Raw genomic sequence first — 17455 nt, forward strand, 5'->3', positions numbered from 1 at the left:
ATTCTACATCTTACCCACTGCACAGAAACAGCCAGAAATTGAGTTAAAATTAATGATGATGATGTGAATGCTAACTACCCCCTCGCCACGCGTTACGACGACATTAACCCAAGACATAAAGGAGGAAAAGTTGGTGGTGTGGGGGACGGGGAGACGAGGAGCCCCACGTCCTTCCCTCACGTCGTCAGGTGAAACACTAGAGGTGGGCCTGAGTTGGGGCTGGCTCACGCGCTCGTCGAGACTGCCAAAATCGCGGAGCACCAGCAACCAGAAATAAAAGCAGTTGTCTTGCATTCTTACTTGTATTTTGCTGTGCTCTGTTGCGTTCTAGGGCACGCAGGAAGGTTCGTGTACGCAGTGGGATATAGCGACTCGCTCTGCGGCGCGAAGCTAGACGTCCAGGTGGTAAAATACGACAGCTAGCGTGACGTGCTGGGAGAACTTACCTGTCCCCCCTTTTGGCGCGCAGGCTCAGGGTGGCTGCCGGGCGGTGAATGCCACTCGTCTTCCTCAGTGTGCTTTGGCTGCGGGTACCGGTGGCGTCCCCTTTGCTAGCACGCGATCATGGCTAGCAGAGGGAGAGAATGTATGTGATTTTCCCCCTGGACGACTTGTTAGATCTGAATAGTGCGAAAGGAAGTAAACGTGAAACACGATCGTCGTCCCATCTGAGCCATACGAGGCACACTGTGCAAGTTATACCTCCTTCCCAACCTAACCAACAACTTCCCAGTCAACTTCAACCTCCCTTGAATCAGTTGCTCCCAACCCCTCAGCAACCAACACCGCCGCAACCACAGAGACAGGAACGACAGCTTCAACCACAAAAACCTACTTCTCTTCAAAAAACACCGTCCAAAGCGTCCATTAAGAGTCAGTCCTCCCCACTTAGTCCCCAATTTTCTAGCAGTGTTCCTAGTAGCAGTAGCAATAGCAGTCACAACAACTCGCTAAAGCAACAGTCGCGCCAGCAACAGCGACCTCATTTTCGCCCGGACGTTGTGGTAAACCAACGACAAGCTTCTTACTCGACTTCGACGGAAACTTCTTCTTTATCTTCGACTGGTGCTAAAGCCAAAGTTCTCTTGCGTCCGCCTCCTGCCGATGGAAAGTCTGTTGCAAACCGTTCGTCTTGGGCCGGGAGTCCGTCGAGTCCCATAAGAGAGTCCTCAGTTCCCCGCAGTACCAGCTTCAAGACTCGTGAGGAACTGCACGCTGACCCATCCATTCATGGTCAGTACGGGGCGGATATTCACAAGTTCAGTAGTTTGAAAATAGATCATTCGGTCAGTGACACCCTTCAGGACCCCCGTGTTAGTAGCCTTAGAAAGCAGGCGAGTGGTAGCCAGAGTTTCAGGTCACATATTGTGCGAAGTGAGAGTTTTAGATCCTTTCTGAATGGAAACAGCCCTGGTCGACCACATCATGGGTCAGCAATTGAAAATATAAAGCCGGGAAGTGTGCCAGGAAACGAGAGAATAAGGGTTCACCAGGAATTAGTCACTGAGATCATTAGACCACACGAGGTAGCTACTGTAGAGAAAAGAAGACCGTATAATTTACCTTGCCCTGAGAGTACCTACAGTCAGCCAGTTCACAGGACTCTCGTACAGGACTCCCGGCGCCCTCCCACCCAAAGACACTCGAGCAGCAGAAGTAGTTCGGGAAGTCAAAAAGCTGGTGACGTGACTGGTGCGAGTGGCGGTGTAACAACATTAGGGCGTGAGGGAAGTACAGGATATAAGAGTCAGAGCGGAGCCAGGCCCCGGGGTCTTGGTAAGAGCGCCATGGCCAGCGAGGTCAGCCTCCGTGACCTCACTCATCCTTCTGCCAACGAAACACTCAAAGGTCACAGCTCCGTCACCTTTAAGCTCGTCAAAACAGGTACAGTTAATTCTCCCGCTTTTATGACGCTAGGCGGGTCGGGTGAGGTGGTGCTTGAATGAAATGACTCGTAAGGATTTTGTGTGAGTGACGGGCATTGTCTGTTTGCTAAATCATACCATGGCGATTTGTTTCTTAAACTTATGAGCCTAAACATTAGAATGTTAAAATAAGCTATGTAGTACACGATGTATTTTATCATAAACATATAAAGTAGCTGCCGTATATCATATACTGCGCATATACATTTTACATACACACAATATTTATATATATATAGACAGATAGATAGATAGATAGATAAGGTCTATCATTCCGCTGCAGGATAAAGCCCAATTCCCCTCCCTCTCCACATTTTTTTTTTCTCTGATCTGTTGGCTAGTAGCTACTCCATCCACGCCAGGCATTATTGCGGTTTACATCTTGTGTCTTTTCTCCTGTCTCCCTTACGCTCTCATTCCGTCTCTGTGTTGCCGATCGGTTGTGTGCCTTGCATGTGATCATTCCGATTAATACTTATATCCAAGAGGGTTTCATCTAACCCTCCTTAGCTTTACCATGTTCATTCCTCTCTAAGCACTTTGCAACAGAATATTTTCATCAGGATCCACGCTTCTAATATGTTTCATAGAACAGAAAGGACACAATTACTTTATACGTTGAGACGCATACTCTGATGTTCACTGAAAACTTTCCATATGTATAAGTCATGTATGTGTCTATGTATGTATGTTTGCCTTCGTGTGTGTGTGTGTGTGTGTGTGTGTGTGTGTGTGTGTGTGTGTGTGTGTGTGTTAGAAATCCAGTCCAGTATCAACCGGTTTGTGTGTTTACGAAGGCGATGCACTTAGCACAACATGAACTTAAAGTAAACTGGATAAATTCAAGTAGCCAGTCTTATGAAAAGAAAATAATATAACTTGTTCTAGTTAACTTTTACTCAGGAAACTGTTGGCTTTCATTGCAGTAACCCTTTAAATCCATCAGCCCGAGGAAGTGTTTTATACCGCATTCTTGCCATCCCTAAACGATTCTGTTGATAGTATGAGAGATATTTGGAACTGGAGGTGTCTGATAATTTATACCCTTCATTAACCCCTCCAGTACGAAAGATCTTGTCAAAGTTAAGTCCTTCAGTTCCGATACATCTTACTCGGTTCATTCCAGTTGCCACCAGACGATTTTATTAAGTTTACAGAGAGACTTTTCGAACTAGAGGCCTCAGAAAAAACCTTCATTAACCCCTTCACTACCAAAGGAACATTTGAAGCTGAATAAAATCGTCTGGTGGTAGCGGAAACCAAATTCACACGTTATCAGGCTGGAGGGGTAAAATAACAGCGAGGATGTCACCGTAATTAATAAGGTAGCGGCGCTTTTGACCTCAGTGTATTTTTTTGTAATTATTAGGGGTAGGATGATGATGATAATGAAGTCTGCGATGCTAGTGAAGATGTTTACTGTGCTAGTGAAGCTGACGATGAAAATGATGATGATGATGATGATTATTATTACGATGGTGGTGAAGGTAATGATATAAAATGATGATGATTGTAATGATGATGATGATGATGATGATGGTGATGTTTACGGTGTTTGTGAATGTGGTGCTGATAATGACGACGAGAATGACGACGATAATACTGCTGAAGTTTATTGTGCCATTAAAGATGATAATGATGGTGACGACGACCACGATGATGATGATGATGATGATGATGATGATGATTTTTGCCAGTGAAGATGATGATGATGATGTTGATGATGATGAGATGGAAATATTTATAATCCTCGTGAAGATGATAATGATACTGATGATGACTGTGATTTGATAATACGATAATAGTGCTGATGATGATGATGATGATGATGATGATGATGATGATGATGATGATGATGACGACGATGATGATGATGATGATGATACAAAGAAAGGTGATGAGGATTACAATGATGATGATGATAAAAAAGAATTAAGTGGTGAGGATTACAGTGATGATAATGATGATATTTTAAGCATTATGATTGTCGAATGTATAATAATTGTTGCTAACGATACGCAAGTCGTGAGAAAAAATAATGTGTTCAAAATAAAGTTAAATGAGAGAGAGAGAGAGAGAGAGAGAGAGAGAGAGAGAGAGAGAGAGAGAGAGAGAGAGAGAATATGTAATGTAAATATACAGGCTGTCATTCACATTTGGAAAGATAAATACATAACTAATTACGGCAATCTATCATCTGGCTACTTGAAACCACTGGATCAGGGTGAGGCAGGGTTGGGTAAGGGTGAGGCAGGGTGAGTAAGAGTGGGGCTGGGTGAGTAAGGGTGGGGCTGGGTAAGTATGGGTGAGACAGGGTGTGTAAGGGTGAGGCAGGGTGAGTGAAGGTAAGGCAGGGTGAGTGATGGTGAGGTAGGGTGAGTAACGGTGAGGCAGGGTGTAAGGGATAGGGAGGGGAATTGAGGGTGAGATAGAAGTAGCATAGATGAGGCAGGGAGAGTGATGTAGAGCAGAGTTTGCATGATTGAGAGAGGAGTGAGCGAAACGGGAAAAGTATGTGAGTTTGAAGCGCGGTAAGTGAAAGGTAGGCAGGATAAGTGAGGAAAGGGAAAATGAGGAAGAAACAAAGTCAGTGAATGACTAAGACAGGAAGAGGAAGAATAAGTGGAAGTGAGTGTGAGATAGTAAGAGAGAGTGACTGACGAAGATGGAGAGTAAAGGAGAAGCAGGGTTAGTGAGGGTGAGTGTAGGGTATGAACATGGGCGAAAATAAAGAAAAGTAAACGACACAACTGAAGGACAACGAGAAGAGAGTGAGTGATAAGCGAAGACGTGAATAACTAACAGAAACTGAGACGTGGAGAGTTTGTGAGTTAGGGAAAGCGTGAGATACAGCAGGTTATAGCCTAGTGAGTAAGACAGGTACCGTGTGAGTGTAGCAGGATGAGTGAAACGGGAAAGTGAGAAAGTACTGAGAGATAAGGGAGGATGAGTTATTAAGGTAGGTAACAGAGAGGATGGATGAATGGATGACGAATGGAAGGAGGATAGAAGCTGAATGATAGAGTACAGTAAAAGAGGCCAAAGGGGTAGATAAGAGAAGCGAATTGAAGTAGATGGGGTGAGATGAGAGAGGAAGTGAAGATGGAGGAGGAAAGAGAATGGAAGCGAGACAGGTGGGTTGAGGATAATGAAAATGAGGAAGGAAGGGTGGAAAAATACAAGAATGGAGTCAAGTTAAGCATGTCATGTGAGGAGGGGGAGGGAGTGGAGTCGGGAGGAAAAGGGAGATGGAAAGAGGAGGAGAGAGACTGAGGGAAGTGGAAGTAAAGAAGAACGGACAATGAAGAATGAATGCGAGGAAAGAAGGGTGGAGGATAGACGGTGGAGCATAAGAGGTAAAAGAGGAAGGCGGAGGAACAGAAGCATTATAAAACGAAAGGAGGTGAAACAGAGTGAATAAGGTAAAGTAAGAGAGTGGAGAAGAATGGGGTGAGAAAGAAAATGATGTTGAAATGGAAGGGGTGGATTAGGAGAGATGGGGAAGAGAGAGTGGGGCGGAAGGGCTGGAGAATGGAGAGAGTCGAGGGATGGGGAATGGAGAGGGGGCAGTAGGAGGGATGGAGAAGGAAGAGAGTGCAGTGGGTGGGACGGGTGGGGGAAAGGGAGAGTAGAAGCGTTTTAGCAGTATTAAGAGATGAATGAGGAAGTGGTGCACAGGGAAAGAAGAAAGAAGTGAAAGCGGAAGAATGAGAGGTCAAAGCGTGGAGAGGATGGAGCAAAAGAGAGAGAGAGAGAGAGAAAGAGTGGGGGGGGGAAGCAGAGAGAGAAGAAGGGTGGAGGGGATGTAGAAAGAAGCTGGTGGTGGTGGTGTCGGTGATGGTGGTGGTGGCAAGCGTGGTCGGAGTTCTACTAGCCAAAACTCGCACCACAGAAAGTAGGATTTGGTGGAAGGCCAAGAGTGGTGTCATCTAGTACACTATAAATACCAGCCTGACGTTTGAGCTCGTGTCACCATCTTTCACACCTGCCACAACACTCAGATACTTGCGTTCCTCCCACCCACGCACGATTTGTCTTCCATCTTACCTGTGTTCCGCTAAAAACTAGTGTTCCGCTTAATGTTTTCTGTTTCCGCCCGCAGACGAGTTTTTCTTGCATAGCTGTGTTACTTTAGATGCTTGTGTTCTGTTTAATGTTTGTGTTTCCGCCCACATACGATTTTTCTTCCATACTTGTGATGCGTCAGACGCGTGTGTTTCACTTCGTACTCGTGTTCCGTTAGACACACGTGTTCCGTTTCTTACTTGTGTTCCTGACGGTAGAATTTCACATAATACTTGCGTTCCACCAAATGCTTGTATCCCGTTTTGTATTTGTGTCGTATTACCTCACAATATTAGTGTTCCTTGCTACAGATTTTGACATACTCCTTGTGTTCAGCATGTTACCTGTGTTTCGTATAATATTTGTGTTCCCTCTATTACCTGCATACCTGGCCTGTTGATTTCACCTTATTTGCGTTTCATGGTGACAGACAACACACGATTTTGTATTCTTTCCTCCAATACTTGTGTTCCTGGCCACAGAAAATGCCTTGATACTAGTGCTGCGATTAGTATTTGTGTCGCTGATTACAAACCGTTGCTTAACATTCTCAGGCTCACAAGACTCACTCACAGATGAACATATATCTTCTGGCGTTTGCTAGAGTTGTTCCGATCATGAGTGGGTTAAAGCTTGTGTTTTGTCTGCTTACTTGCGTTACATCTTTCATAATTCTTCTTGATGCTTGTATTGCGTCCGACTTGTGTTACGTCTAATATTTGTGTTCCTAAGTACAGAGTTCCACGTAATACTTGATTTTTTTTTGCCTGATACTCATATTACGTCAGATACTTGTGTTCTTGTTCACATAATTTTTTTTTTTTTACTTGTGTTCTAATATTTGTGTTATGTATAATACTTGTGTTCCATCTAATACCTGCGTTCCGTCTAATACTTGTGCTCTTTCTGATATTCGTGTTCCGGGCTACTGAGTACGAGTATACTTGTGTTTCGGGATAAAGAATGCCACTTTATATTTGTGTTCCGTCCTGTATTTTGACCTACTACTTGTTAGGATTACTTGTGTTCTCTCAGTTACGTGTTCCTTCCAGAGTACAGAGTTTTGCTTGACGTTGGTGTTCCTTTTGATACTTGTGTTCGGTGCCACTTAATCCCACCTGACCCTCTCATGGTCGGCACAACTCTAGCCAGCGTCAGACGATTTCATACACCTGAGAGTGACTACAGGTGCCTGCGAGTTTTAATCCTGTCACCACCAGCTCTCTCATGGGCAGGGTAGCTCAGGTAATCTATTCCAGCTGACGACTGACGATTTTATTTAGCTGAGTCACAGGATCCTGGGAGTGTTAATATTTAGTGCTTTTATCAACCATCTGGACCCTGCCTCACTCCATACGTTGAGGGAAAAAGGTCTGGATGATGATAATGATGGTAGTAGCTGGTGGTGGTGGTGGTGGTGGTGGTGGTGGTGGTGATGATGATTTGTCTGATACATATATCCTGAGTTAAAGAGATCCAACTGCAACTTGCTCTCTTCTGTCTAATTTTTGTGTCTCACGCTACATCACTCCACCTGTTGATTCCGTGTTGCCCAGTACTTAGGTTCCGGCCAACATAACTTTCCTCGATGTTTGTGTTTCGTTTGGTATACTTGTCAGACTACAAAAATCTCTTCTGATATCTATATTCTGGACTATATAGCTACATGTATTGACTGTGTTACGTTTTGTAATTGTGTTATACGCTACAAAAATATACCTGTTGATAATGTTCCTGGCTACAAAATTCCACCTGTTGAGTGTGTTCCGTCTAATGATTGTGTTCCGTGCTAAAGATCTCCGCCTGATGTCTGTGTTCCGGCCTATGGAAGGAACCTGTTGATTTTGTTCTGTTCAATATTTGTGCTCCGGGATGCTGACTTTTTGTTGACTAAGTTCTGTTTAATATTTGTTCTCCGGGATACAGAACTTCAGTTACTAAGTGTTTTGTTCAATACCTGTGCTCCGTGCTACAGAATGTCACCTGTTGATTGTGTCCTGTCCAGTATTTATGCTCAGGTTCCTGAAGAATCCTCTACAAATTTGTGTTCCAGGCGAAAGAACTAACTCAGTGATAGCGTTTGTCCAGAAATTGTGTTCCGGACTGCTGAACTCCGCCTGCTGATGTTCCAGGCTACAGAATTACACCTGATACTTGTGTTCCGTTCGAGATCTGTGCTTGGGCTGCGGAAAATAACATCTCTTACTAACCTAAAGATCTCTACCTGTTGCATCTGATACGTGTATTCTTGGCTTCAGAAATCCATCCCATGCCCGTGTTTCAGCTCTTAATATTTTCCAGTATCACTTAAAAAATATTACCCAGTGTCTGTTCCAGTTACATTGCCCAATAACTGTATTCCAGGTACAAATAATTACCAATTGCCTGAGTTCCTGGCACAGACTCTTACCCAACAGCTGTGTTCCAAGTACAGAATATTACCCAGTATTTGTTCCAGGGTAAAAATATCACCCAATTACAGGAAGCTAATAGGGGCAGTAATTCGAGAAGTAGGACTATTTATATCTCAGCCTACCTACAAACCAAGCTTCCTATTATTCTATGTATGTGTTTATCTGTCTATCCATCTCTCTCCATCTACCTAACGTTTACTCCTTGCATGTGTGTATGAATGCATTGTATACTTATGCATCTGTCTGTCTGTCTACATTTACTGTATATATACCTATTTACTGGTATATATGTATGTATATATGTATCTATTTTACTATCTACAGCATTAGAGTATTCCCTGACGACTAATCCATGGCCATCACACATACACACACACACACACACACACACACACACACACACACACACACACACACACACACACACACAGTACATACTCTCTCTCTCTCTCTCCATAATAAAGTTTCCACCAATTTGCACAGGATAACGAAAAGCGATACTCCTCATCATGCTCTTAAAATTATGGTAACATTTTTTTTCCCTTCTCAAGATTACGCGAGATTTTTCTTGATCAAAATGTGTACGGAGGGGATTTGGGGAGCGAGCGAGCGAGCGAGCGAGAGAGAGAGAGAGAGAGAGAGAGAGAGAGAGAGAGTTTTCTTCAATTCCTTATCCACTTGTCACATCTTTCATTCATCTGTGTGTGTGTGTGTGTGTGTGTGTGTGTGTGTGTGTGTGTGTGTGTGTGTGTGTGTGTGTGTGTGTGTGTGTGTGTGTGTGTGTGTGTGTGAAACAGTGGCACTAACCCCACTGAAATACTCGTACATCATTAGTGATAACGTTTTAAAGAGATGAGGTTCTCAAAACAAGTAAGTAAGCAAACAAACAAACACACATAAACACAACCATACATGTACGCACGCAAGCAAACAAGCATGATCTCTCTCTCTCTCTCTCTCTCTCTCTCTCTCTCTCACACACACACACACACACACACACACACACACACACTGAACGCTTTCGTGTGGGTGCGTACCTTCCACGGGTATTTCAATCCAATTTAAAACGGATTGCGTGCAGAGGCGTTTAAATTCTATGAGGGAGAAATGAGCAGGATTCGATCGCAAATGTTGGTCCTGGTAATTCGATCGAGAATGCAAAGGTGATTACGTGTATCGCCACAGAGCCTTCAGTTCCTTGTTTTAAAATGGGATCCCGTACTAATGTGATTCCTGTTTGGGTTTGTCAGTCTGTCTTTGTTGTTTTCTGATTGTCTCATTTTTGTCTCCGTCTCTCTGTCTGGCTCTGTGTCACTATCTCTGTCTGTAATCTTCTCTGATGATTTCACTCTGGATGTCTCTGTCTACTTCTGTGTCTTTCCGTGTGTCTGTCTAGCAAAGAATTATGATGATTCGTGTTTGGTTTGAGTGTTTGTTTTACTTGTTTGTCCACGTTTTTCCACCTTTCTCTCTGGCTGTGTCTGTTTTTCTTTGTTTACGTGTCTCTGTAAAGTTGATAATTCCCAGTTTCTCCCTCAAATGTTGTATGAAGTGCTAATGATTTATATTTGGTCTGTCTGTAGCTGTGTGAAATAAAGTACTGATGACCCTGATCTGTCTGTGTGCCTGTTTGTTTTGCTTGTCTGCTTGTTTTCACCCTGCTGGTGTCCGTCTCTGTCTCACTGTCTTGTTTCTCTGTACTCGTAAGGCTGATCCCTTCTAGTCACAGCGATAATAGTTCCTCGCTGTAAAGTAGGATAAAGTATTGGTTCTTCTAGTTGTCTGTTTCGTGTGTCTGTGAAATATATGGATGATTCTAGTTTTCTATGTTCTATGTCTGTATATTTTAAAGATATTTGGATGATTCTGTGTGTGTACTGCTGATTCTAGTTGTGTCTGGGTTTGTGGTTGTGCTAAATTCAGTTGATTTTTCTGTTCTGTGTCTACTTGTCAGTATATATGTCTGATTTCTTTTTTCTGTATCTATGCATCCGTATGATAGGCTTAAGGTTTTGTCTGTTCCTGTGTATGTGTCTGTGTAATACACAGAACAGCTTATTTAAGAATAATCAGCGTCTCTGTGATAAGAGTAATTATTATTTAAGTTTGCCTACATCTGTCTGTACCATTATGTCTGCTCCTTCACCCTCCTCGTTCTTCTGTATCCGTAAGGCTTATTTTTTTCTAGTCATGTAGACGTTAGGTCCTCGATATTAAGTACGAGTAGTAAAATGAACTGATAGTTGTAGTCTTCTCTGTGTTTGCATTTTTACGTGTATGTCTTTTTGTGACATTAAGCACTCATGATTCTAATTTTGTCTGTGTATGCGTCTGTGTCTTTGTTATAAAATGTGCTAATGATTCTGTGTGATGCTCTCTACTGATGATTCTAGTTTTCTCTGTCGCTGTGTGTGTCTGTGTGATATGAAGTAATGAAAACTCTTGTGCTGTTTGGATCTATGCCTTTGTGTTTGCATGTCTATGTCAGCCTATCGGTGTGTTGATGCATTTGTGTTGTATATTGTCGGATAATTCATACTGTGCTTTTGTCTGTGTTTTATAAAGTACTCATGATTTTAGTCTTGTGTTTGTGTAATTATAACCTACTGATGTTTCTGGTTTTGTCTGTGTGTCTGTCTGTCTGTGTGTCTGTTCGTGTCTGTGAGATAGAGTAGTACCGATTATAGTTTTCTCTGCGTCAGTGTGTCTGTGCGATATCTTACTACTGACAATTAAAGGTTTGTCTAAAAGTTTGTGTCTATATCTGTGCATCTGTGTGAAATAACGTACTGACAATTCTAGCTGTGTGTGTGTGTGTGTGTGTGTGTGTGTGTGTGTGTGTGTGTGTGTGTGTGTGTGTGTGTGTGTGTGTGTGTGTGTGTGTGTGTGTGTGTGTGTGTGTGTGTGTGTGTGTGTGTTTTATATTCGTTTAATTAACTGATGATTCCCGTTTTGTCAAAGAGTGTCTGTGTGGTAAAATGTAATGATGATTTTAATTTTTTCTTTGTCTGTCTGTATCGTTTATTTACTTCTTTCATGCTGTCTGTCTCTGTATCATATTTTACTTCTCTGTATCTACTCACTCCCCTGGCCGTTTCCCCTACCACTTTGTTTTTCTTTTTGTCCCCATTCTTTCCTCCTCACCACGCCCTTATACACTTTCCAAGAATCTTTTATCTATCTTTATCTGTCATTTTTTTTTCTATCGGTCTGCCTATCCGTATGCCTCTCTCTCTCTCTCGCTCTTTCGTTATTATTCCTCTCCCTCTCCCTTGGTCCGTAGCTCTTCCTCTCTCTGTCTCTGCTTCCTCCTCCTCCTCTCCATTTCCCACGCCACTTTCTTTCTTCCTCCCAACATACGAGTATTCTCCTCCCCACCACACCCTGATCCACTTTCCAGGCCTCACCTCCTCCCATTCACGATTTAATCTCCGCCTGTTTCCACACCTGACTCCCAGTTTTGCCAATCCACAGTTCTGCTTTGTTATGTTCTGTTCTGTCTGTCTGCGAAACTGTCTGTCTGTCTCCTGTTTCTGTTGCTGCCTTTGTTCATCTTTCTCCCCCTCTTAATCTCCTCTGTCGTGTTCTTTTCTGCCATGTCTGACTGTCTAACTATTTGCCTGTCAGCCTGTCTTCTTCTCTATCACTGCCTCTGTTTTTCTTTCTCCCCCTCTCATTCTCCCTAACCCCACGCTCCTCCTCTCTCCTCCCCATTGCTTATATCGCCCACTATCCCCACCTTATCCTCGTGTACTTTCCCTGCCTCACTTTCTTCCACTCAGTTCTTATAACCCCTCTGTTAAGATCCTTGTCTCTCCTTCTCTGCTTCTCTCTTTCTGTGTCTGTCTCTGTCCCCTCTTCCTCTACATTTCCCTTACCACTTCTCCCTCTCACTACCTCCTCTCCACATCCCCTCCACCCTAACCACATCCTCAACATATTCGAACTCATCTTCTTCAGTTCATGAGTCACTGTCCTTCTACTAGAATTCCTTCCTCTGTTCTTCTCCCTCTCTCTGTCGGTCTCTGCCCATCCCTTTCCCTTCCTTTCCCTTCCAACTTTCTTTTTCCTCCCTCTCTGTCTCTTCCCAATCACGTCCTCACCCAGCCCCACCATTTCGCATGCACGACTGTCTTCGCCCAATATGACCCCTCCGTTCCACCGCTCTTTTTCGTTCTGTTATGTATGTCTGGCTAACTGACTGTCTATCCATCTCTGTCTCTCTTTCTTTCTTCCCTCTCTCCTCATTAACCTCACCCTCTTCCTCCTCCTCTTCTCTTTCCATCTCCTCCCCCAGTCTCATCTCCTGTCAATTCATTTCAATATAATTCCCTTATGATCCCTGTCTTTCCTGTCTCCCTGTCTCTGTCTGTCTGTCTCTGTCCTTTTTCTTCTCCATTTCTCTTACTATTTTCTCTCTACATCCTTATTTCATCCCCCATTTTATATCTGAGTCACTTTCCCAGCCTGATCTTCTCCAATTCATGACTCAATCTCCTCCTAATAAAAATACTTCCTTTACCTCTCGCCTTCTCTCTATCCGCCTCTGCCCTCTCCATTTTCCTTAACACTTTCTCTCCTCTATTTCATCTCCTCTTCAACCGATTCCCGGAAAGAAAGTATCAGGAAAAAAAGTAACAGTAAAAAACGTAAGGGAAAGAGCTAATCTAACCTAACCTACCCTAATCTAACCTAACCTAACCTGACCTAATCTAACCTAACTTAACCTAACCTGACCTAATCTAACCTGACCTAACCTAGGAAAAGTTGTTACTTTTTGACTGTTACTTTTCTTCCTGATACTTTCTTTCCGATTCCCTCTTGAACCACATCCCCAGCCGCACTTCCACCCCTTTATGGCGATCACACCGCATATTCCGAAGCGTTTCTTTATTTCACGAATCCACTGTGCTCTTCTGCTTCATACTGTCACCTCTGCCTACCTCTCTGTTTAATTGGTTGTCAGTTCATTTATCTGTTTGCCTTTCCGTCTCTATCTTTATCACTGCCTCTGTCTCTCTTTCTCCTCTTCTAAATCCCCCTTTCCTTTTCTCTAACAACACCCTCATTCTCTCTCCCCATGTCCCTCTTTCTAACCCACTATACCAAGCCAACTCCCCATCCACTCACCCAATCTCACCTCTCCCATTTATGACTCAGTTTAACTTCTGCTAAAAGAACCATGCCTGTTTCTCTGTTCCTTTCCCTATCTCTTACTCTCCCCTCTCACTCTACTCTCCACTTCCCATACCACTTTCTTCCCCCCCCCCAATTTTCTCTCCACATCTCTCCCATTTCCTCCCCAACCACTCACCCAGCCGCACCCCTCCCATTCACACCTCAATCACCACCTCGTAACAGCCCTGCCTCCTAACTTTGCCGACCCACTGAATTTAGCCTACTTAAATCAGAGAGAGGCTTCGGATCAATCGACTCCCCACTGACTGAGAAAGAGGCAGCCTAATCGCATATGCTCTTCGATACTCAGGGAGGGGAAAATAAGAATGGAGGAAATATGAAAGGGTGAGGGAGAAAGCGAGGGAGAGAAGAGGGGGAGACAGGCTGATAGGCATGGGAGGGCAAGTAGACATGCAAATAAATGGGGAGAGAGAGAGAGAGAGAGAGAGAGAGAGAGAGAGAGAGAGAGAGAGACAGACAGACAGACAGACAGACAGACAGACAGACAAACAGACAGACAGACAGAAAAAGAGAATCGGAAACCGTCGTGGAGAGGAAAGCAAGAAGTGATGGAGAGAGGGGGAGAGAGAGTGAGGAGACACACTGGTGAAGGATGGAGGCGGTGAATGGAATGTATAATGGCGAACGGGAAGTGGGACATTTTGGGAGATGTTGCTATGGTAACGGAGGGTGGATGTGAGGAGGTGGGGAAGGAGGCAGGAAGAGAGAGGGAGGAAGTGAGGTGGTGGGGCATAAGGCAGGAAGCAAGTGGGGGAGAGTGTGAGGAAGGGGGGAAGAAAAGATAGTGGGAGGATATGAGGGGGTGAGAAAGGAGGAAGAGACGGAGACTGTGAAGAGGGAGGGGGGAAGAAGGGAAGAGGGAGGACTTGCGGATGTGGGGAAGGAGAAAAAAAGAGGGAGGAAGTGAGGTGATGGGAGGATGTCAGGAAGTGAGGGAGGGAGGATGTCAGGAAGTGAGGGAGGGAGGATGTCAAGAAGGAAGGAGCGAGAGAAGGAGGAGCTCCTGACAGTAGTGAAGAGGTTAATGAAGGCAGTGTCTAACCCCTCTAGTTCGAAAGAATCTCTTGAAGAGCTGAGTGAGACCGTCTAGGGATGCCAAGAACAGAATAATTATATCATTATAGTGAGGAGCGATTACTGGTTTTCACAGAGTAATTAGGATTAGGTGGAAACGGATAACTAGAGTAACCCAGCAGAAAACCACAATTTTAGGAAAAATACATAAAGTCCATTTATTCACCAGTACCTGTCTGTCTGTCTGTGTGCCTGTGCCTTTAACTCCTCCTAGGCTATTTGATGTATATGAATGAAATTTCCCAGGTAAATTCGTCCGGTTACTGGGAAAGTCTTCCATTATATAAAAATTTCCAGTCATGATTTTTAGGGGGCCAGCCCCATCACCAAATTAAAAATTCTCCAGAAATAGTGAAAGAAGGGGAGATATGGCTTTGATATCTTAGTATATGCTGAACATTGAATTGTCATCCCTAATGCGATTTTTGGGAAGAACGACCCCACTAATGATTCTTGGGGGGCAGACATCCCCCCGAAAAAAAAAGGGGGGGGGGGAAGGTGAGTACATGGATTTCAACGCAACTTCTCAGGTCAGTTCGTCTGGTTCCTTGATTATGTTTTCCATTATATAAAATTTTCCATCATTATCTTTAGGGGGTCAGCATCCCCTCTATAACTTCCATAACCTACGATGGATACAAAATAAAGGAAGGAGGGCCGATATCGCTTTAATATCTTAATTCATGCTGTAAAATTGGCTTCCATCTGTTTATTATTACTACTACTACTACTACTACTACTGTTGCTGCTGTTACTACTACTCACTGAGTGTATACTGGGATATCACCCCGTCACATATGCCACCACTACGATCATGTGGGTTTTACAATACATCGGGATACTTGCTTCTTTTATGGTGCAGTAATATTATTTTGTAATTCAAATCGTCATGCAAATCGCAGGACTGGGTATGCAATTTCCATGTTTTCGTTAAATGCACATGAAAAACTGAACATCTACTTTCTATATATTTCAGTCTAGCTACTACAAGACAATTCTACTCAGCTTGGGAGAAGGCTTTTCAAACCTGAGACGTTACATAACAGCGCTCATTAATCCTTTCAACAAGAGAGGCCTTTCCTACGCTGAATTAAGTAGTCCGGAAGGAGCATGATAATACCACTAAAATCAATATCTATCCATAACCAAACCCCTTCATGTCATCCTGTCCTTTACCATCAGGCTGTCCCCTCTCCAACACACGCCCTCCCTCATCATGCAATTTCAGGGGTTAAAAGAAATATTACACAAAGTTCACTGAACCAACTGTACCTATAATTAAGCTGTTCATACACACCAACTAACAATGCCTACAATTTAAGTCGCTATTACGCACTCAGCCAACTGTGTGTCGTAATAATAGCCTTCACGAGCAAACAATGATCAAGTCAAAAGTCTCCTAATTATGCTACTTTCCCTCTCAGTATCCGGGTTCCTGGATCCGGCCATGGCAGGCCTCAGTGGCAAGGACGTCATTAGTGGTGGGGAAAACAGAAGAGCCATTTTTTTTTTTTTTGGTATAGGTGGATTCAATAGTTCACTTCGCTGTTAAGGGTTTTGTGCTTCCTGGTACAGTAGCTCATTTTACACTGCCGAGCCTGTGTCAAAGGTTAATCAGTTATAATGAAACCTCTGGAATCTGCTGTTTGTATTTATTATTATTATTATTATTATTATTATTATTATTATTATTGTTATTATTATTATTGTCGTTGTTGTTGTTGTTACTTATTTTTGTTGTTGTAGTTATTATTATTATTATAGTTTTTATTATCAGTATTATTATTATTCTTATAGAACCCCAGGTGTGTAGAACCGCATGTCGCAACTGTACAGTACAGTGAACTACACAAATCTTTTCTCCTCCTGCCTCTCACAGCCAGAGTCACTGATGTCTAATTGAGGCGTAGTGGACAAGGGTGCGTACTCTCACTCACCGGTCGATGGTAATAAGCAACTCAGTCCAGTACGTCACATTTCAGTTTCTATGAATCATCAGGTGAAGTAGAGGCAGATAGGCGAACGAACTTTTGTATGTGACTGCAGTGCACATACCCGTTCGGGAATTAAGGTACAACGTCTCAAGACTGTGTCAGAAACTCATCACTTTATTCAAGCTACACTAAATTTTGCCTCTTCATTTCGGATTTCAGACGTGGTGATAACAGCCGGTTTGATTTTTTTTTTTTTTTTTTTTTTTTACTTAAATATCTTTTCTATTTTCGTCTTTACATTCTGAAACAATAGATGACATTTTGAAATGTTCTCCAGCATCTTACATACAGTATGTATATGCTTGGGGTTCCTGTTAACACAGCAGAAGGATGAAGCTTTATTTACAGTTACATGATTTACACTGTGCCCTTAGAAATACTGGTCTGACGACAATAAGCGAGTAGCAACAACGTTTACTGTGAGGCTATCAGTTACCTGACTAAGAATGCATTTTTAGGTACTAACAGTCTGCTTCAGCAGTTCCTTACATTGCCTCGACGCTGTCAAAGCGTAATCAGCTGTAATCAACTGAAGTCGAATCTAACTTTATTTGTTTGAGAACCCAGGCATTTACGCTTTAGCTATTCTTAACAACAGGGACGCAGAGAAAGTGAAGGCCAGACTAGAAAACGATCCATAACTATCAGTTCTCTAGAATAGACCATGAAGAGTCAATGTCTCATATTGGTCCCTACTTACAAAATGTAGGAGAACACGGACAAGGGGAAAACAAACTGAGCCCACCTGTGTGGCCGGCCCAAGAATCGTACTCGCAGCAGGTAT

General features: G+C 43.3%; 1 protein-coding gene across 1 annotated transcript in view; it reads left to right on the forward strand.

Annotated features, from left to right (window-relative positions):
• Window positions 1–584: 584 nt before the first annotated feature.
• Stacl (SH3 and cysteine-rich domain-containing protein) overlaps window positions 585–17455 on the forward strand; it is an 852472-nt gene continuing 835601 nt past the window's right edge. The window contains exon 1 of the mRNA XM_080273553.1: window positions 585–1884. Within this exon, the coding sequence (XP_080129679.1) occupies window positions 585–1884 (1300 nt within the window). The remainder of the gene's footprint in view (window positions 1885–17455) is intronic.

The sequence above is a fragment of the Coenobita brevimanus genome, chromosome 55 (genome assembly GCF_032717465.1).
Source record: "Coenobita brevimanus isolate Jiangsu-jjx chromosome 55, ASM3271746v2, whole genome shotgun sequence".
Lineage (NCBI taxonomy): Eukaryota > Metazoa > Arthropoda > Malacostraca > Decapoda > Coenobitidae > Coenobita > Coenobita brevimanus.